Source organism: Furipterus horrens, unplaced genomic scaffold (genome assembly GCF_987537825.1).
Source record: "Furipterus horrens unplaced genomic scaffold, mFurHor1.1.pri manual_scaffold_6, whole genome shotgun sequence".
NCBI classification, from domain to species: Eukaryota; Metazoa; Chordata; class Mammalia; order Chiroptera; family Furipteridae; genus Furipterus; species Furipterus horrens.
In genome coordinates this window covers 99,712,190-99,733,900 of record NW_028327176.1, presented here as the reverse complement: position 1 = coordinate 99,733,900, position 21,711 = coordinate 99,712,190, and the positions used below count along the sequence as shown (strand labels likewise).

The 21,711-nt window shown below is 41.3% G+C and overlaps 1 protein-coding gene across 1 annotated transcript in view; it reads left to right on the top strand.

The window, feature by feature from the left end:
- PLA2G7 (phospholipase A2 group VII) overlaps positions 1-19,218 on the top strand; it is a 33,380-nt gene extending 14,162 nt beyond the window's left edge. Inside the window, exons 3-12 of the mRNA XM_090282538.1 lie at positions 4,663-4,784; positions 5,167-5,311; positions 6,878-6,971; positions 9,323-9,391; positions 11,813-11,939; positions 13,072-13,176; positions 14,307-14,398; positions 15,572-15,742; positions 18,127-18,275; positions 18,724-19,218. Of these exons, the coding sequence (XP_090138664.1) occupies positions 4,663-4,784; positions 5,167-5,311; positions 6,878-6,971; positions 9,323-9,391; positions 11,813-11,939; positions 13,072-13,176; positions 14,307-14,398; positions 15,572-15,742; positions 18,127-18,275; positions 18,724-18,866 (1,217 nt within the window). The 3' untranslated portion in view covers positions 18,867-19,218. The remainder of the gene's footprint in view (positions 1-4,662; positions 4,785-5,166; positions 5,312-6,877; positions 6,972-9,322; positions 9,392-11,812; positions 11,940-13,071; positions 13,177-14,306; positions 14,399-15,571; positions 15,743-18,126; positions 18,276-18,723) is intronic.
- The last annotated feature ends 2,493 nt before the right edge of the window (positions 19,219-21,711 follow it).

The following is a 21,711-nucleotide window of genomic DNA, read 5'->3' as shown; positions in this document are numbered from 1 at the left end:
CACTTCCTCATTCCAAGACCCTTCTTCTTCAAATATTGTAGACAACTACAGGACAGCACCAGACACACTGAAAGCTCAGCTTGCAGTCCCCATGGAGAACTTCCCTCCCTCCTTCACTGCCTCCAGCATAGTAACCCCACTCTCCTGGAGCCCCATCAAAAGCAACCTCAGCACCTGCTTCCACAAAGGGGAAGAAGAGGCAGATGTCTTGCTCAACAGTTGTATTTCTGGTAGCAGTGGTGTGAGAAGATGGCAATTTAGGGTGTGGGGATCCAGAGGGAAGCAATCTTTTCTGCCTAATGACAGAGAGAAGTAGGGATAAGTAGGCACTAAAAAGCCCCAAATGAGAAAGGACTGCATCACTTTCTCTTTCTTACCTCGTGGTGAGAGGGAAGGAGCAGAGAGGAAGGCACAGGAGAAGTGGCTAGTGTGGGACAGCCATCTCTAGACAGACACATCTGCCGTCAGTCAGTAAGAAGGAACTTTATTGCAAAGAGATTGCTTCTGGAGCTTTGTGAATTCCTGCTAATCCCAGAGGGTTGTGATGCATAAGCTTCTTTACCCAATCTCCTCAGGAGAGCAGTGTAGGTGGCTTCTGAATGGTGTCACAATGCCTATACCCACAAACCTGTGCACCTGGATAGATAAGGTCCCTCTAGATCTAGTTATTCAGGCTTGATGGGTGACTCATTGCTGTAGCATTTACAAAAGACCTTTCATAGCCAGCACCTTATAGACAAATTTTACCCTAGTTCATAGTTGGGGAAATGAATGCATCAGTAGGAGAGGGATTCCATCTTATACCTACATTTGTATAGGAAATGGCACAGTATTGCACAGGTTCATTCACTCAACAACGCTTACCAGGGAGCTGAAGTACCAGCGACACACTGGTAACTAAGCCAGAGAGTTTATGGTTAAGTTCAGGGGGCTTACAGCTTCATTAAATTAATTTCCCATTACCTTTTCCATGGATTAAAATTAAGTAACATCTTGCATGATGAGCAAATTATTACCTAGGAGACATTTACATTAGGCACTTTTTATTAGTACAGAGTGGGAAATTCAAAACGTGTTCTATCCCCTCATGTTTGAAAACCATTGAAACAGTGTCATTGGACCAGCAGAAGCTTGGGACATGGCTTTATTCATCTCTGAAGTCCCAGCACTAAGCCCAATTCCCACTCATTTTAATGCTCAAAATGAATGCACAAATACCTTTAAAATTATTAGAAATAGTTTATTAAATAAAAGATTAAAATAAAAGATGATTATTTATATTCTTCTTACTAAACAAATACATAGGAAATAGGGTTATATAGTTAAGAGGTTTATAAGTATGGGCTAGAGATATCCTATTTGCATAAAGCCATATAAGATGTTCCTGGCATGTGAAAAGCCCATCTCCAGACCCAACAATGAACATCAAGAATCCTTGACAAATCAATTCTACCAGAAATGTGTAATAGGATTAATAATATACTAAGGGTCCCAGTGCTTTTATGAAAATGAAGTTGAAGAAAAATAGAAAGTGACATAAATTCTGAACCACAAAATTAGGTCATCTAGAGAGTGGCCATTGAACCCGGCAAGCCTCTTCCCTACCTCTCTCTTCAGGATGGGTCCTGATAGCTGGTAAGAGAACAGGAAATCCAGGGCCATGACCGGATTAGCTGCAGTCTGGTGAGACTTTCTGCAGCCCCCTGGCACTGGCTAGCCACAGGGCCCTGTAGACCTAAACCCAAACCTGGGCCAGTTCGAAGTTTCCTAAGACCTTCTCAGGGAACAGGTGTCCTAGAACAGGCAAGCCTGTAGCTTCACCTTGACCTGTGGTTCCTGACTGCTGAGCGGGGATGCTTTTAGGTGGAGCAGGTTTTCGATGATTGGGAGAGGATCCCAGGACACAAGTGGAATTGAGATCTCACAGGGGGAAACTTGTGCCCCCTGGAGTCCTCCCATGGCTCAAGAACTGAACTCCCAATTCCAGAGGTAGTGCCTGCAGGCAGCTGTGGGTTTCCTGGGGCTCTCACCAAACTCTGAGGAGTTTGTGCAGTCACACCGTGGCTGCCGTGGGTGGGACACAGTGGAACACAAGGCAGGTGCAGCCTGCCCTGCGGATCTCTGGGCCTGACATCTCTCTATGACTCTACAGTCTTAAATGGGAGAGGAAGAGCCTTCGTAATTCTAAACCAACCCTAAAATGTTAGCCTTACAGGTTATGTGTGTTTTTAAAACATCTCTGAGGAAATGCCTTGGATTTGGAATCTGCCCAAGGAGAAAATGGTACGGTTTAGCTTAGATCAGCTAAAACTCCTCTAAAGGATTGAACTGGGGTAGCCAAAGCTAACTCACTCTAGGTAAGGGACAGAGAATATCAGTTGTCTGCCTCTTGTATGTGGTGTTCTGTACCAGGTATACTTGGCATATGTATCACACCATCCTTACAACTGTCCTGCAGGCTGGCCATGTGATTTGACGCCCCCCCCCCCCCCATCCTTTATAAATAAGGATAAGAGAGGGGAGTAAATGATCTAGTCCAGAGCATCATAGCTTGCAAGAGGTACGGTTGGAACCTAAAATAAGATCACCTGACTCCAAGACCCAGGGCCCATTCACCTCACCCCCTGACTTCCTTGGGACCGTTTGCCTGTGAACTGCTGCCTCCGTTGACGGGCGACCTGGTACCTTAGCCCAGTGCTTCCTAAACCTTAACAGACACACCTTTCCTGGTTCAGTAGAACTGAGGTGAGGCCTGAGGTCCTGCATTTTCAAGCCTCCAGGTGATGCCAGTGATGCTGGACCAGCTTTGAGTAGCAAGGCCTTATGTATTGAAAGGCTCATGTTTGGCAGGTGCTTCACACATTACTCACCAATGTGGAGGGTATAAATGGGCTTCTTTTTCTGACCCAAAATCTTTCTGGGTGATTTTCTGCGATATCAATGCAGGTGCCATTCCTAACATAGTTCTGTGTGTCTTAGTGGCAGAGGCAGGATGTGATGGGAAGCATGAGGGTGTCCAGCAGAGTAATCAACTCACAGTCCAACAGAAGGACAGGAGTGGGCAAGCTGAATCTAGGAAAGTCTAGATATGCTGATGTTTGGACTCAGCATCTTGAAATTAAATATGGTTTAGAAAGAAAAAGACAGATGAAATGAAACCACAGGGGTGTTGAAGGGCTTTGACACTGAGATAAAGTTTCAAGAGTGGTTGGGTAACAGAGTGAATACCATAAAGCACTTGGTGGAGATGACAGACCAGAGGCAGCTCACTTCATCTCATTGTGAGAACTGACTATGTAGATCTGAGGGTACATAAACACAGATACAGCCCTTAAGATAGAGCCTACTCTGAAAGATGGAGTGTACAAACACATAATTTTAATACAAGATGATAGGAAGAATTATAAAAATATATACAAGGAATCGATTTAATACCAAGGATAAAATAACTAAGTCTTGGGGATCAGGGAAGGCTTCAGAGAAGACCTGACATCAGATCCAGACGTTATAGATTGAATAGGATTTTGCTAAGGGAATTTCAAACACAGGGGATAAACATTTACACAGGTGTAGGGGCATCAGACAGCCCAGTGTGTAGCTCAGGAGCCCTGGAGCACATAGGAGGGAGATACAGGGAAAAAGCAGGAGAAGAGTGCAAGGTAGTGGAACTCCAGATCACAGAGGGTCTTTCTTACAGTGCCCAGGAATTGGGGATTGAACTTATGTGCCTACGAACATGTTGAACTCCAGAACGCTGGAAGGAAGGCCACATTTGTGCCTCAAGTAGCAATGGCAGTAGCTTTGGAAAGGATGTGTAGATTTAAATACCAGCTATGATCTGCCTTCCAAAAAGATTGCATAACATCCCCCCTTCAAGAAAAACCATGTGGTGATAGAAAGTCATTGAAGGATTTTACCAAAAAAAGTTGCCTGGTGAGATTTGTGTTCTAAATCACTCCAGGAGCTGGGTGAATGATACATTTGAAAAATCCAAGTTCCAAGGTGAATAGAACAGTTAGGAGAGATGGCAACTCTCTCACAAAGAGACAGTGAAAGTATAAATGAGGCAGTCAAGCCAGAGGGTCAGGGGTGTATTGGAGAGAGATAACCCTGAGCTAAAAACAAATGTTAGAAATTGAGACTTTGGTTGGATGTAGGGAGTTGGTGAGAAAAAGGTAGAGGAATAAGATGATCCCAAGCTTTCTGGTTGGAAGACGAAGAGGGGGAGTTGGAAGATGGTCATTTAGCTTCATTTTGGACCATTGGCTTTGATGTTCCTATGGGAAGGACATCAGGTGGGGATACGCAATGGGAAACTGTAAGCACAAAGGAAAAATGTGAGATCAGGTTCCTGTTTAGGAGAAACAGATTTGGGAAGTGGTCTTTAATATGCTCTGGTCTGGAGAAGAAGGTAAAGGCAAGACCAAAAGCATTAGGAGGTGAGAGTCCTAAGTGTTTTGGGGGAAGGACTATGTCTACCTCCATCTTTTTCCTCACATAGTACCGTGCATACAGCACGTTCTCAATGAGCGTGCATTTTACTAGTTAGTTAAGAAATAAAGGGGGCCAGACACTAGGTAGGAACTTGATTGGAATTTGTTTACATAATAAAGTCTGGGGTGTAATGGATGACACGTGAGATAACACTGACCTATTTTTCAGCACGTATCAATAAGATACAAGCTCTCATCGCTACTGCAGTGTCTGGGAAAACTAAAATACCTGAAGGAAGTGGACCTTACTCCGTCGGTTGTACAGACTTGATGTCTAAATATACTATTAAGGTGATGCTTTATTACTACTTATCCTTATATTGACTGTTGCTATGTCACCCTAGAGGTTTTAAAACTAGACCTTGCCCTCATCTGACAATGATTCATTTTGCCATTTCTATTGTTTTGCTAGTTCAGTCACCCCCCAGTTCAATGCTGTCATCTGATTGACTTAACTATGAATTCTATTTTCCCTTCCTTAATGGTTGAAACCAGGCTCACTTTCTTTTCACCCAGAAAGCTTGTCGTTGTTCTATTTCTCTTCCCTTTTGACTGTATTCAATGATGGCAGCAGCTTAAAAAGTTCTCTGCCCCTCTCCGTGAGCAACAGAGGCATTTGAATCTGTTTGAGAAGCAGCTTGACTAAAAGTGCATTAATTCCTTTCCTCTACAGAGCACCTTCCTGCGCTTGTATTATCCATCCCAGTCTGCCAACTACCCCGACACTGTCTGGATCCCAGACAAAGAATATTTTTTTGGTCTTAGTAAATTTCTCGGAACACGCTGGATTATGGGCAAAGTTTTGAGTTTTTTATTTGGTAAGATTTCTGCAAATCCTGCTTTGTACACTCTAGAATGTAAGAAAGTCTTGAACACAGCAAGAGTTTCAGGCAGTTAAGGACCAAAGTAGATATTCACCAGTCTGAACTTTTCTACTAAGATGACAAAGAAAGTACCTATTTCTTAAAAGGCCAAAGGCTGGGTAACTGTCAGGAAATCAAGGGTTCTCACTTTGTGCCTTCCGAATATGATGGGGTGGGTGGAGGGAAAGAAAGTGCCAGACTTTCAGACTGGCTCTAACATCTCTCAGTGGCTGGTCTTTGGATTTTCTTCTTACATGCTGTGGGGGAGCAATAATGTGAGGGCGGAAGCTGGGCTGGTGAGACTAATACCCCTGTGCTCTGTGCTAAAATGCGTGCTCACATCGGGTAAAAGAGAAAAAAAGTAGTACCCACCATAGTTCTCCAAATCTAAGCCAGAGGAGTGGAAGCTAATTTTTCTACTTACCATCAATGAGGAACCTCTCTACTCTTTTTCCTTTCACCCAGCCCCAAGGGTCCAGCCTCTCTTCCTAAGACAATCTGATGTGCATTCACCACTTAATTTGTCTACATTTCACAAATACAGACTTTTCCTTCCTTATCTGTTTGACCAGATACTGTTGTTGGGCTGGTGTTAACTGTATCTTCACATTTCTTCCTCAAAACTACCTACAGCTTTAGATATTTATTTTTAACATCTCCTTGGCATTGTTGTCTTTTTTTTTTTTTTTTTTTTTTTTTTTAACTATATCTTATGGTACTTGAATAACTTAGAAGTCACTTCCAGGGCAATCATCACATTCAGTCTTCATGATCACATCTGCATTTTGCATACGAGAAAATGAAACACAAATAAGTGATGAAAATAATGACAATAACAATTAAGAAGTGAAGGAAGAGAAAATAATATTTCCATTTTTGTGCTTTTTACGATGTGACTGCACAGGTGTTTTACATATGTTATCTACTTAAACATAATTTGCACAAATACCCTATGGGATAGATATAATTTTCTTCCTTTTACAGAAAATGAATCTGAAGCTTTGAGAGTTCCCTTAACTTGCCCGAGGTCAATAGCTGGCAAGTGGCAGAGCTGTGTCCAAAGCCATGTCAGAGTATGAAATCAGTAGTCTCTCCACCCTTCTCTTGACCATGGCCTAGTTAGAATGAGAGGAGTCTCCTAGTCAGAGATTCTGGCTCTCAGTGTAATGTTCCTGAAGTTTAGTTTGTTTTCAGAATATTCCTTGAGGTTTTGCCCAAACCGGGGATTGGTAGTAAGCAACGGCCTTCCTAAATACACCTATAAGTAGGAAAATGTCTCACCTTAAACTCAGAGCTGGCAAGGAGAACTGATAATTAATGATCCTGTGGTCTTAGGGATAAACACATAGTTCAGGTCCTTGGTTGGTGGGTACCAGGTAGGAGAATTTTTAATGAGTTTATTAATAATGCATAAAAATATGAATTCCTTGGGTCAGGATTTTATACCAAGGAGATGCAAGTTAAATCAACCAGCAACATTCAAGTCAAAAACCCTAATTATAATCTTCTATTGTTGTCTAGGTTCAATGACAACTCCTGCAGGCTGGAATTCCCCTGTGAGGACTGGAGAAAAATATCCACTAATTGTTTTTTCTCATGGTTTGGGAGCATTCAGGTAAAGTTTGAGAGGTTGAATAATTCTAGCCTTGAGGGATCAATGACTGAGCATATATTACTGCCCCCACACCCCCTCCTCCCCCCACAAAGGGAATAGCAGATTTTGGAGTGTCATGCCCACCCCTGGCCTGGAGGAGTTGAGGTTCCTCAAGAATTGGCTATGATCTATTGATAAGTCTTAGTCCTGTCTTTTTCTCCTACCACCTCATGGAGACTAGCCTCACAACACAGGAGAGAGGGTGTTGCATTTCTGGCTGTTGTCCTTCTGTATTATAATATTTACACTCTCAACATCATCCACTGTGTTAGTTCAGGACCTCTGAGAAACAGATATCAAGATTGGATTAGCCGTGAAAGACAATTATTGAGAGAAATGTCTGTGAAGGGTAGAGGGGAAGGATCTGGAAACGATGAGGAGAGCCTTCAGACCATGGTGCAGGTGGACACTTGGGAAGGAGATGAGAACCAGAAGGACTGAGTGTGAAGAGTCTCTGACTGAAGCACAGATTTGGCCAGGCCAGTGGAGGGAGTGCTTGACCCAATGTTGTTCATCAAAGGAGCTCTGGATCTCACAGGAAGGGCCTATACTAAATCCACACTGTGCCCATCAGCAGGAGCAACCCACAGGAAGCTTAGCTTTCACTTGGTGTAGATCCAGAGGGGTGGGAGCTGCGTGGAGTCTTCAGTCACCTATAGTCTCTAGAGCAATGGTTCTCAACCTGTGGGCCTTGACCCCTTTGGGGGTCGAACGACCCTTTCCCAGGGGTTGTCTAAGACCATAGGAAACACATATATAATTACATATTGTTTTTGTGATTAATCACTATGCTTTAGTTATGGTTGGGGGTCCCCACAACATGAGGAACTGTATTAAAGGGTCGCGGCATTAGGAAGGTTGGGAACCGCTGCTCTAGAGCATGATGTCTGAGGGGCACACTTTCATGATCACCACACCCTTTCCACTTCCTTCTTACATCTTCTCGTCTGCCTCCCCTTCCTCCACCTCAGACGATTATACAACTTTCAGAAAGTAAAAGGTGGCTTTTAGCTAGAAAAAAGTTGGGTAGCATCTGCAATAAGAAATTACTTCCAGTTTTTTCATTGTAGTCTAGCTAGTTATTTAATTTCCACTAGACCAGGAGTTGGTGAATTAGAATCCCAGGGCCAAATCCAGCCTTCTGCTTATTTCTATACACAAAATTATATTGGAACATGGTCATGCTGATTCATTTATCACATTGTCTTTGGCTACTTTTGTGTGACAACAGCAGAGTTGGGTAGTTGTGACCAATAATGTATGGCCCACAGAACTGGACATCTATATTTTTTTGGCCTTTTTTTCAGAAAAGGTTTGCTGATCCCTGTATTAGATTATTGTCCCTTACTGAGTAGATCCTGCATCTTTAGGAGCAGAAGACATAGTTCCTACCTTCCTCCTTTTTATTCTTTAAGAACATTTCCTACAGAATGCGTGATATGAGAAAACTGTGCAGAATGAAGACCTGGAAAGGGCTTAAAGGTGCTGTGGCTTTGCACATGATGTTTAAACATCTCACCCTGCCCAATCATTTAAACAACAGCTGACCTTCAGTAATGACCCTGTTAGACATGATTATAAGCACTGAAAATGTATTTACTTAATCCTTAAATAATCCCACTAGGTGCCACACTGTTATAGCATCACTTTTCCACAGATTAAAACAACAAACAAACAAACCCAGGCAGAGGTAAGACAGGTGACTTATCCAAGGTAGACAGTGAACAGGTGGTGGAACCAGGATTTGGACACAGTGGCCAGACTGCAGGTCCTGTTCCCTTATGCACCACATCATGCTGCCTTCCTGCATGGTCTCTCTTATTAAAACTGTACAGCTGTCTACAGCAAACGCTTTACTAGCCCCACTTCGCAGGTGAGAACAAAAATTCAGTAATGTAATTACCCGTCATGGAACTGGTAAGTGGCAGAGCCACAATTAAAACTCAGAACTTTCAAAGGCAAGATTTGCAGTCATTGTTCTCAGACTTGGTAGTATGGATGTTTTGGGCTGGATGATTTCTTGCTGCGGAGGGTAGGCAGTCCTGTGCACTGGGGGCTGTTTAGCAGTGTCCCTGTTCACCAGATGTCAGCAGCAGCCTCTTCCAACTCATGATAGTGAAAAGGACAAAAGACTTGGGCAAATATCCCCTGAGGCATGGCAAGATTGTCTCCCTCTGAGAACCACAACTCTCTGCTTTATCCCAGGGGACTACTTCAGGGGTGGAATGGCCTCCATGTGCCCCAGTTTATTAGTGAACCCCACCTTGTAATCATGGCTGGTAGCTGAATACTTCCCTCTTTTTGTTTTGAAGGACAATTTATTCTGCTATTGGCAACGACCTGGCATCTCATGGGTTTATAGTTGCTACTGTAGAACACAGGTATGTCACCTGGTATGTAGCTGGGCTCTAACTTTCCTAAAGGTTTATAAAAAGTGTTGGATTGTCATCTAGGATTACATGATGAGGAAAAAAGGAGACTGTGTTCGATTGTCAGCAATTCAAAGAGCAGCTAACACTTCTAGAGGATTTTTTAAAAGTATATTTTATTGATTATGTTGTAAAAGTCATCCCAATTTGATCCCCTTTGCTCCCCTCTGCCGAGTACCCCCTTACCCCCAGATATCCCATACCCCCTTAATTCATGTCCATGGGTCCTGCATATAAGTTCTTTGGCTTCACCCTTTCCTATATTATTCTTAACTTCACCCTGTCTATTTTGTACCAACCGATTATGCGTCTTAATCCCTGCACCATTTCCTCATTTCTCCCTCTTCCCCCTCCCAGGTGATAACTCTCCAAATGATCCCCATACCTTTGATTCTGTTCCTATTCTGGTTTACTTAGTTGGATCTTGTTTTTACTTTTTAGATTCAGTTGTTGATAGTTGTGAGTTTGTTGTCATCTTAGTGTTCATAGTTTTGATTTTGTTTTTCTTAAGTCCCTTTCACATTTCATACAATAATGGCTTGGTGATAAAGAATTCTTTTAGCTTTACTTTGTCTGGGAAGCACTTCATCTGCCCTTCCATTCTAAATGATAGCTTTGCTGGATAGAGTAATCATGGTTGTAGGTCCTTGCTTTTCATCACATTGAATACTTCTTGCCAGTCCCTTCTTGCCTGCAAAGTTTCTTTTGAGAAGTCAGCTGATAGTCCTATAGGCACCCCTTTGTAGGTAACTCTCTGCTTTTCTCTTGCTGCTTTTAAGATTCTCTCTTTATCTTGAACCTTTGGCATTTTAATTATGATATGTTTTGGTGTGGTCCTCTTTGGGTCTAGCTTGTTTGGGACTCTCTGTGCTTCCTGTACTTGTATGTTTTCACCAAATTTGGGAAGTTTTCCTTCATTATTTTTTCACATAAGCTTTCAATTTCTTGGTCTTCTTCTCCTTCTGGCACCCCTTTGATTCGGATGTTGACGTGTTTAAAGTTGTCTGAGAGGTTCCTAAGCCTCTCCTCATTTTTATCAATTCTTGTTTCCTCATTCTGTACCGGTTGACTGTTTTTTTCTTCCTTATGTTCCAAATCATTTATTTGAACCCCAGTTTCCTTCCCTTCACTATTGTTTTTGTGTGGATTTTCCTTCGTTTCATTTAGCATAGCCTTCACTTCTTTCTTTATGTGTTTGCCATACTCAAGCATATCTGTCAAGCCTGTGAACATCTTTATCATCGGTGTTTTGAACTCTGCGTCTGTTCAGTTGGCTATCTCCTCGTCGCTTAGTTCTTCCACTGGAACCCTGATCTATTCCCCCTTTTGGACCATACTTCTCTGTTTCCTCATCTTGACAGGCTCCTGCGTTTGTTTGTCTCTGTGTCTTAGGTAGAGCTGTCATTCCTGTTACATTGTAAGGGGTGGAGCCTTAGGGATTTTTCAGTACAGGGAGACCTGTTTCACCACGTTGTGGCTCTGTATGGGGGGGAGGGGTCAGAGAGGGAACAATGATGCTTGCTCAGCACTTGCCCCCTTTCCAGTCACTTCTCCCACTTACTATATGGGACTGGCACCTCTCTAGCTGTTGCCCTGGCCATCATTGGAAGGGTGGGTGGGTCTGCAGATGTTCTGGGGCTGTGGGGGCCCTTTAAACAAGCAGACTCTGCTGAGAGACTGGCAGTTTCTTCCTCCACCCCAACCCCCACTGGTTTGCACAGTCAGAAAAAATTAGGCTTGATTTTCCTGGCACTGGTACCATGAGCTTCACAGTCTGGTTAGGAACTGGGAATGCTCCCCTGGCGTCCCTCCACTGGCCTGCCACCGCCGCCACCACCACGCTGCATCCTTTCCGTCCCAGCTCCACCCCTCCTACCTGTCTGGATGAGTATTTTTTCTTTATATCTTTGTTTTTTGGACTTCCATGCAGCTTGATTTTTTTGGAAATTCTGGTTGTCTCTAGTTTTGAGGTAGTTGTAGTCCTTCTTAGTTGTGGAGGGAGACCCAGTGTCTAGGGGATTTGTAGTGTGACATATTCACACACCATCATTTACTCTTCATAACCACCCTATGAGATGGCTACCTTTATCCCTGTTTTAAGGGGGAGGAAAATGAAGCTGACAAAGCCACACAGCTAGTAAATGATGTCACTGGATTTGATTCCAGGAGTGTCCTCCTCCCGCAATTGTGAAGATAGATTGGGTTGAGTTTTCTCACAACGACATCTTTTACTTAGAAGTCCCTTGTGTGTGGGTTGGGGGGTGCTCTTTGATTTAAAAAGATGTCGTGTGGAGGAAGAAATGGAAGTCGGAAAAGGTCAGAATTAAGTTAAGAATGGGGAAGAGTAAGTAACTGATTCTATTTGTGTCATAGAGATGAATCCGCCTCTGCGACTTACTATTTCAACGACCAGTCTGCTGCAGAAAGAGTGAACAAGTCTTGGCTCTATCTCAAAACCATAAAAGAAGGGGAGGAACAGTTTCCTCTACGAAATGCACAGGTACTCAGCACTTGGGAGAGGTGCTGTGGTGACAAGAATGCACAAGTGACAGGATGACATTTGCTAATTTAATCTCATACACAGCAGCCGTGCTCCTTGCTCTCCTGCTTCCCATTCCCCAAGATCTGTCAGAAGACTTTCTGAGTACTGTAATGAAATTCCCTCAGTGAAAGTGTGGGTCATAGTGAGAACGAGACAAGCAAACATTCTGGGAGGTGACAGTGAATACAGAGTTATTTTGTACTGGAACCTCTCGTTTTTAAAATCTCAAGATAAATTCATAGTTTCATAAGAAAATCTACTTTTCAGAGATTGGGTATAGGCTAGTATCGAGTCCAGCCTTAGAATCCCATTTTCTATGCTTGAATCCTGGTGCTGTCACTTTGCAGTGGGGTGATTTTGGCCAAGTTACCTACTTGGCCAAGTTACTTTGTATTCCGTGTTTTCTCTGTTATAAAATAAAAATAACCGCATCATTCCTACAGAACTGTTGGGAAGATTAAATGAAATAAAGCACACTGGCTTCCCCCCTGTGACAGCTTTCTAGCGAGTGCTTTAGATATGTCAGTGATACTCAACCAGTGTGCCGCAAGAATTTTTAAAACATTCAGTCAGGGACCCTGACCTCTTTTCCCTTAGACTGTCAAATTAAAAATATATATATATATGACAACAACCAACACAAGAATAGCTATCTGCTATGGGTGAATCAAAATTATGCCCTTTTTTTTTTTTTTTGTCAGATTGGCAAAAATAGACTTGTTGGTGTGCCATAGAATTTTAGTAATTAGTTTATGTGTGCCATGAGATGAAAAAGGTTGAAAATCACTGACCTGTGTTATTGCATGATTCCCACCCAAATTTCACTGAAGCAGGCAGTATTATACAGTAAGTGGAAGCTTAGAGAGGTTAAGTAGATCATCTGAGGTCTCACTGTGGGTAAGCAACAGCCAGGATTGGAACCCTGCAACCTCTGTTATTATGTAGGCTGTCTTCTAATTCCTCACTGCTTAGATGTTTCCAGTTTATAGGTAACTGACCATTTTTTCCCACAGGTGGCTCTATACAAACTTTTAAATAAATATTGCAGCTTTGTACCTTCTCATTTTCCTTCTTCTAATAATGATATTAGGTGCAGCAAAGAGCCAAGGAGTGTTCTGAAGCTCTCAATGTGATTCTTTCTGCAACTCCATTGAAGAATGTTTTAGATTTAGATTTTGATATGCAACCACTGAAGGTGAGTTAAAAAAAGCCTTTGCCCCTCATCCTGTAGTTCTTTATTGTCTGCTTTTCTGATGTGATACAAGGTACAACATGATCAAGGGCTGCAAAATAAAATTACAGGTAAAGTATTCAGCAAGGAGGAATGCATTAGGTTGAACTATATATGAAGTTGCCAATAGTTAGTCCACAAAAATGGCAGCTTCACATGGTTCAACTTAATACCTCTAGTAGAAATACTGTAATACCTTGGATGGTTTCTGCATGTGTTTTGAGCTTGATCCTGGAAAGTTGGTTCAAAAGTTTTAAACAAAATGTGACGGGAAGAATATCAGACCAAGTGAACAGATAAACAAAGTCTCAAAAGAGAGTGTGGAGGGTGGAGTACAGGGAGCAGAGGCAACTGCAAGTACTTGAGTTTAAGCATAAGTTGATGGTCTGTTGTCCAGATGCATTGAACTGTTTGTTGTTCCTCAAACAGTGGTGTTTGTTGTTCCTCAGCCAGACACTCTCTCTCCTGTCTCTGTGCCTTTGTACATGTTGTGCCCTTGGCCCGACTCACCTCTCAAGCTGACCAAGTGCTGCTTAGTTGTCAACTCAAGTCAGGCACCGCCTCCTCCAAGAGGAGCTTCCTTGCACCTTGCTGCCCAGCCCCAGACTAGGTTAGCTCTCTATCCCATCTACTCCTTGGTACCACGCCATCGTATTTGCCCCAGGGATCTGTATCTCTCTCTTCCCCAATAGACTGTGAGCTTGCTGAAAATAAACTACAATGTCTGGTCTGGCACAGAGCAGGCACTCAATAAATACTCATGGAATGAACAAACTAATAAATAAGAACTGGGGAGACAGAGAAGACAGCATTGATATTGATGTTTCAAGTGTGGGTGACTAAGAAGAGTATTAAGTTCACTTCTGAACTTTTACAAATGTGTGTGCATATGTGTTTGCTTATATACACATATTTATGCCTGTGTACTATATATGTGTATATTTGTACATGTGTGTATTTCTTTTATAAGAAATCAAGGTACGTAACCATGCCCATGAATTGAATAATAATTGTGTCACTCACAAAATCATTTAGTCTGTTCTTCTAACAACCTTTGAGATACTTATGAATTCATATCATGCTTTTTCACATAGGACTCTATCGACAGGGATAAAATAGCAATAATTGGACATTCTTTTGGTGGAGGCACAGTCATTCAGGCTCTTCATGATGACCGGAGATTCAGGTAAGAGAGTGATGCAAAGGGAAAGAACAGTAGTTTATTGGAAGAGGGTGAAGGATAACCCATATGAAATACAACTTTATCAAATTCTTAGTAAGAAAGGGATACAAGTTTGTTTTTTGCCTCCATTAAATGCTCTATGTGAATTTTCCTAGGCAAAAATCATCTATTTTACTGCTGTTAAAAACTCTCCCTTCCCCTGTATATTTTCCTCATCATTCTTATTTATCAGTTTGAGGGTTTAACATTTTCACTTGGAAATGCATCTTTATATACACATTTTATCTGTGACATAAAGATTATCATAGTAATATTGACATCTTATAGTCCAGACTTCCCTAATAAGCAGGGTATTTTTAATAAATTTTTTTCATCTTTGATTTGGAGTGAGGTCTGAAATTACATAGTTATTTGGGTGGGAGGCAGGACCAGACTGCAGTCTCCTAACTGGCAGAAATATTTTCTTTCTTGAGCTGCTTCATCCCAGATGGTGAGATCATGGAGAGCCCACCATATAGAAAGGGGAGGATCATTTGTGAAATTTTATCTCACACTTCTTAAAATCTGTTTCAATGTAAGGGGATTCTCTTCTTTAGTCCCTTTAGCACATAAAACACTATCCAAAAGATCAAGAAACAGGCTAAACTGACTTTTAAAAAGGAAGTTAGTTATATTTTCAAGTAATATGCCGCATGTTTTTCTTCAATGCGCAGACACTCTTCCAGGTAAAGCCCCTATAAATATAAAGCAACGGTTCCAAGCGTTACTCGAAAAACAGGTGTAATAAATAGACTACTGAGTATCCAGAAGGTCTGGAAGCACAAGAACCATAGTGCATGTATTGCACTTTTTTCAGACACCCACAATTTTGAAGAAATCACCACTTTTCAAAAACCTATTTTGAAAATAATATAAAAGTGAATTAAAATGTTAAAGATTATATATCATTCTAAGGGTCGCAATTCCTAAATGCCTCCTGAAGAAAATGACTACATCATTCCATGTCTGCCACCTTATAACACTAATCCTGTCCCCGTCCCGCATGAAGTATGTACCAGTGGGAAAGCCGTCATAAGCCAGCGGGGCGGCGCCCACCAGTCCCGGCGCTATTAGAGAGCCCTGTCCGTCGGCCGGTGTGTAACCAGCTCTCTTTGTCGTTGTCACGAATACCTGCAGGTGCGGTATTGCGCTGGACGCGTGGATGATGCCACTGGATGAGAAAATATATTCCAGGTTTTCTCAGCCTCTCTTTTTTATCAACTCTGAACGGTTCCAATATCCTGCTAATATCATAAAAATGAAAAAATGCTTCTTACCTGGTAAAGAAAGAAAAATGATTACAATCAGGTAATAGAAACTGATGTATCTCAGCATCTGAAACGGACATTTGAAACTTGGATAAACAGCAACAGATATCATCTATTAAAGGGTTATTAAATTTGGTGTTTAGACTTTCAATCGGCAAGGAGATTAGAAAATCTCAGGTTCTAAGTGCATTTAAGCTTACTCTTTTTAAAATGCAAATGTTTTGAGTAGTGTTACTATATGTGGCCTATATACTCTATATACTTATAATCAAAATTTGCACTAGGATCCATACTACTTGCATGTAAGCACAAGAGCAGGTTACACATTTTAGGGGCTGGGGTAGAGGGAAGTATTCCATCAGCTGGCTAGGGTAGGAACACGTTAGAAAAAATGTCAGATCACCTGTTCAGACTGGCAATGTGTTTACCTATCTGGAAAGAATATGAATGTATGAATGTATAAATTCCGGCAAACTGTCATGGGATCCCCGTGAGTGTTGTTGATATGTTTATGTGGTGGACACAAACAAGAAATCCCAATAGGGTTTTGAACTCACGGTGGGATGTTACAAAAACAGAGACGGTGTTCATTCCTTTCCCACCCGAAACCTGGTTTACTGCCGCTGGGAAAAGAGGAGACGGCAGGAAGGAAATGTATCCTATGGAGAGGTCTTTTCTAACTGAGGTGGTCAGAAAAGGCTGCTTGGAAGAGATCAGAGTAGAACTGGGTCTTGAAGGAAAGAGAGTCGAGACAGATAGCGAGGAAAGAACTAGATACGACAAGGACTTCAAGTTAGCTTATTTGTACGTGGAGGTCTAATTCTGAAAGATAAACAGTACAGAACACCGAACGTTTCCTCTGCTCTATTTCCTGTCTATGCTCTCTTTTTCTTCTTGTTTCTGCTGGAGGCATTGAAAGAATAGCTTATATTGGATGTTATATCCTTACATGCAGTTATTTCTGACCTCTGTGGTCTAGCTTCCTGAACGCCCGCCACCAGGGTGCTGAACCGGGTCCTGCTGAGGTGGGAAATACCCAGCAGCCTGGCTTGCTGCCTCAGCCTTTCTCTCCGCATCCATTCCATATTGCTGCCGACCCCCTTTCTCCTCCCCTGGCTACCCCAGCCCTGCTCTTTCCTGCTTCCCCTGTCATTTAGACTGCTCTCTCCCTCCTCCCTGACTTTCTCCTTCTCCTAGGCCATTCCTTGCTGTTGGTATAGCTTCCAGGCTTCTGCTCTGAGCGCTCGCATGACCCTGTATCTACCTTCTGAATGAGTCTGACTCTCGTGTTTTGATTAGAATGTGGGGAAGAGTGAGTGGGTGTCAAGTGCTTCTGCTTTGAGGCGAGATGACTAAGAAGATGATGGTTTGCTTATAAAAAGAAGCAAAGTGAAAAGAAAGAAAAGGAAGGAAGGAAGGAAGGAAGGAAGGAAGAGAAAGAAAGGAAAGAAAGGAAAAGAAAGAAAGAAAAGAAAGAAAGAAAGAAAGAAAGAAGGAAAGAAAGAAAGAAAGAAAGGAAGGAAGAAAGAAAGAAAGAAAGAAAGAAAGAAGGAAAGAAAGAACTGTGCTGGGTGGGGCTGAAAAAAATGTATTTTAACCTTGGTATTTCTTAGCTTGAGACTGGGAAATCTGGGTAGAGATGTCTGGCCATAAATTGGAAACATACAGACTTCATATGTTATACAACAGATGAAACCTTTGGAATAGTCAAGACTGTAAAGTGAGAAAAGAATTGATTTGAGGATAGAACCTTGAGAAATGCCTACATTTAGGTGAAGAGCCAGTGAAGAAGGGAGTGTAGGGGAAGAGAGTCAGGTGCCCTGTCGAGGAAACAAAGAGAACACAATGCAAGAAAATCAAGTGTCAGATGTCCTGGAGGTAATAGAAAATGAGCAATAAAAAAGGCCATTTTATTTGGTGGTAGGCTGTTGGTGAATTTAAAGTGCAGCATAGCGGCATCTTTAAGGTGCTTATAGTTTAAATAATCCAAGGAAAAGTGTTTTTCTAATCTGTTTAATCCAAGGCTTAAATCCAAAGTGTTTTCATTAGTGTCAAAGACAAAGTTAAGTGCTGGTCATAAGGGGACTTCTGGCTCTGAGTTTAACATAGGATGCATTCCAGCCACTCCAATGGGAGGGTTCTAGTCTCCTGAAAAAATGGAATCATTTCTTCTAACGACAAGATGCCAAGCAAAACTGGGATCTTTGAGTTCTTTAGAAGGGAGGGCAAATATATCCTCTAGGATCCTTAACTGCACAGTCTGTGACCCTCAAATTCTTATCTAAGGAGATCAGATCATTAAGTCTTGTTTCCTTGGTTTTCAGTAAATAAGTCAACCAGACCAGTATCTTAGATCCTGCACCCCAACTATGAATATAATTTTATCAAACAATGTGATTTGTAAATGTCTCATTTTTCTTTCAGGGGGTCAGTCCATCAGAATTTTGCTGACTTCACTTTTGCAACTGGCAAAATGACTGGACGCCTCTTCACATTAAAAGGAGACATAGATTCAAATATAGCTCTTAATCTTACCAATAAAGCTTCGCTAGCATTCTTACAAAAGCATTTAGGTAAGAAACTAATGTTTTTTTCATGCCACAAATCAGATGACTCTCAGGACAAAACCGTCTGTCTTAATACAGCACTAGTCTCATGTTAACAGTTTCCAATGGTTTCCAATTTAACATCGGAAGTCAGTTTGAAAACAAAAATTTGAGAAGTCAGTTTTGCTGCATTGTATGACATATGTGTATATCAGACAGTAAGCCTACCTGTTAAAAAGCTAACAGTCTTCCTAGAACACTGAGGTGACTTCCATGCTGAGGATACTGATCATGTGCCTCAGTCCTATCTCATTCAGATGCAGACGCTGAAGCCACTGGGCCGCTGGGTGCAGGGTACCTGTCTCCCTGATCATGACACAGATTGTGTAATTTGTGATGCTATATTGCCACCTAGTGGCATCCCCCTGTTAACGCTCTCAAAAGTTTCATGCTTATTAACATTTGTATTTTACAGGACTTCAGAAAGATTTTGATCAGTGGGATTATTTGATTGAAGGGGAAGATGATCACCTTATTCCAGGGACCAATATTGATACAACCAACCAACATGGCCCTCTACAGAACTCTACAGGAAAAGACAAACAGAACTTAGATTAAAAGTGCTTTCTCTTAAAAGTCTTATTTTAAAACTATCTTAAAGTGTTGTATGATTTTAATGTATTTTCTCAATGAATTCATACTTTTAAATGTAGGCTATACTATAACAGTGACTGAATCTTGCGTTAAAACGTTTGTTCCTTTAAGTGTAAAGAAAGACTGCAATATAAAAAAGCCATACCAGCCTTAATTTTACTTTTCACTAAAATGATCATTTTTAGTATCAATTTAATAACTGTTTTTACATTACTTTAATGAACAAGGATATTAAAACAGGCACAATGCCAATGAAAACGTATTGCAAGGACATAACACTGCCTAAAATTATAATAAAAGATATTTTTTTGCCTCATTTTCCTATTATGAGCAGTAGAATGGGATTTTAGCTACATAGTATTCTAGGCAGAATTTGAAAACACTTCCCTTTGTTTTTGTTCATGGTCAGAAAAATTAGATCGAGCATAGAGTAAAGCCATCGCTTTACTGCTGGATTAGTGATACTATACAATTTGAATATGGTGACTAAATGGGGTGTGGACAACTGTAAAAATATTGGAGATAGGGCCAGGGCAGCAGATTAAAGAAAGTGGATAATTTGTATTGCTTTAATAGTTTATCTCTGGTGGATTCTACTTACTAAAGAAAGGTGCATAAGATGGCAGAGATTCCAGCTTTGTAACACATTAGTCACATTAGTTTTTCACGCCAAAGCTGGGATAACAAAGGAAACATTCACAATTATTTTTAACTGCTTTGTTTTTTGTTTTATATGTGTATATAAATGATTTTTTTAAAATTTTTATTGTTGTCCTATTACAGTTGTCCCATTTTCCCCCCATTGCTCTCCCCTGCCCCACCCCCTCTCCCATGGTCAGTCCCCACCCTGTTGTCCACATCCATGGGCCATTTATACTGGTTCCATGACTAGACACTTTCCCTTTCTTTCCCCTCTTCTCATCCTCCCCACTCCCCTCTAGTCACTGTCAGTCTGTTCCTTGTTTCCATGCCTCTGGTTCTATTTTGCTCATTTGTTTTGTCCATTAGGTTCCTGTAGTAGGTGAGATCATATGGTATTTGTCTTTTGTCTCTGGGCTTATTTCACTAACTAAGCATAATACTTTTCAGTTCCAATTAGTTTTATTTAATGAATGTTTTTAATTCTATAGGTAGTACTGGAAATACAATATCATAATAAATGGAAGAAAAAAAGATACCTTAAAAAGTTATGCACATATATATCTAGGAGTCTGTGCTTTTTAGTTTCTCAAGGGAACTTAGGCCATTGATTAGTTAAGTATAGTCTAACTATGGTCTTGTTCCTATGACTTCTCTAAAATTAAGTTTAATTAAGCCTGTGTGAACAGGCATGACCAGCCCTTGGTAAGCAAGCTTGGTTTACTATAACTATTTCATCTCTATCCCTTCTGCTCAGTTAATAAGTAACTGTGTTTTGAAATGGCACTTCAGGCCTATCTTAATGTTTTAAGGTACAAAATCACTCATTTTGAGAAATTTGGTTTCTTCTATCCTATACACATTCCGTTTAAAAATTTTAAAACAGAATTAATCACCTCAGCATGAAACCAAAAACTTCCTATAATTATACTCTAGAGCATCTTCTCTTTTTCCCTTGGTAATTCACAACTATGCCTCCTACATGTAGCGCCAAACTTGTCTACCCATTATCTCAGGACCAAACCATATCCTTATCTCCCTCAATTACGTCTAATGCAAAACCCTCCTTTCTGCTTATTGAAATTATACCCAACTTTTAAAGTTCTCAGTTCTCACTATTCCCTTCAGGCTGCAGGGTCTGATGATGTTTCCTATGCATACAACTTATCCCCATTCTCATGTGGCAAACCTTGTTTTAGAAATGGATAGCCATTCCAATTGTACTGACGTCCATTCAATAGCACCTCTTTAAAATCCTATGTTGCTGTGGAAAGGAGAAAGTAACTGCTGAAAGGATCCAACGAATTAATGTTAAAGAAATAAAAACACCTAGCATAGTGCATACTGCATATCTTTCAGGGAAAAGAAGGAGATATTGATTGAATGCCTACTCCTTTCCAGGTACTTTACATAGATTATGTATTTATAATCTTGAAAACACTGCAAGGAAGGTTTTATTATCCCCATTTCACAGATGAGGAAGAGCAAGGCTCAAAGATATTATATAACCTGTGTAGGTCACATATATAGTTAGCAATATATAGCTAAGATCCCTTTCCTAAAACTAGGATTTGTACTTTGCATACAACCACCTAGAGAAACCCACATTTTTGAAGCGTGGACTTTGAAGTTAGATGGGTCCGGTTTGATCAAACTTCTATCCCTTTGACCTTAGGCACGTTATTTAACTGTCAGGCTGCCTTTGTTCTGAGAAATCGCCCAGAGAACAGTCTAAGATTTTACATCGAGGGCCATAGGAGCAAGGAGAAAGAGAAAGCAGGAAAGAGGAGGGGGCAGGGTGGGGGGGTGAAGGGTGAAGGAAAAGGAAAGAGGAAAGGAGACTTGTGGTCCACTTCCAAGACCTGTAGGAGCCCCGTGCCTGTGGGCCTGCAGGCGCCATCTCCACCCCTTTCCAAACATACATTTTGGTTAGGGTGAGTTTTTCCATCAACACATTCAACAGGTTATTTACATCTCTCTGCTTTTCCCCAGTAAATATGTCATGCTAGGTCCATCAACATTTCCTCTGGGAACAAGTAAAGTCCATTTTTACTTCTTATGGGAGATGCTGAGACCAGGTTAATTTGCATACAGCAAAAGTCCGGGTGGGCTGTCCCACTGCCTCTGTGTTCTGATATTAACCTCTCTAAAAAAAGTTTTCTCACCTATA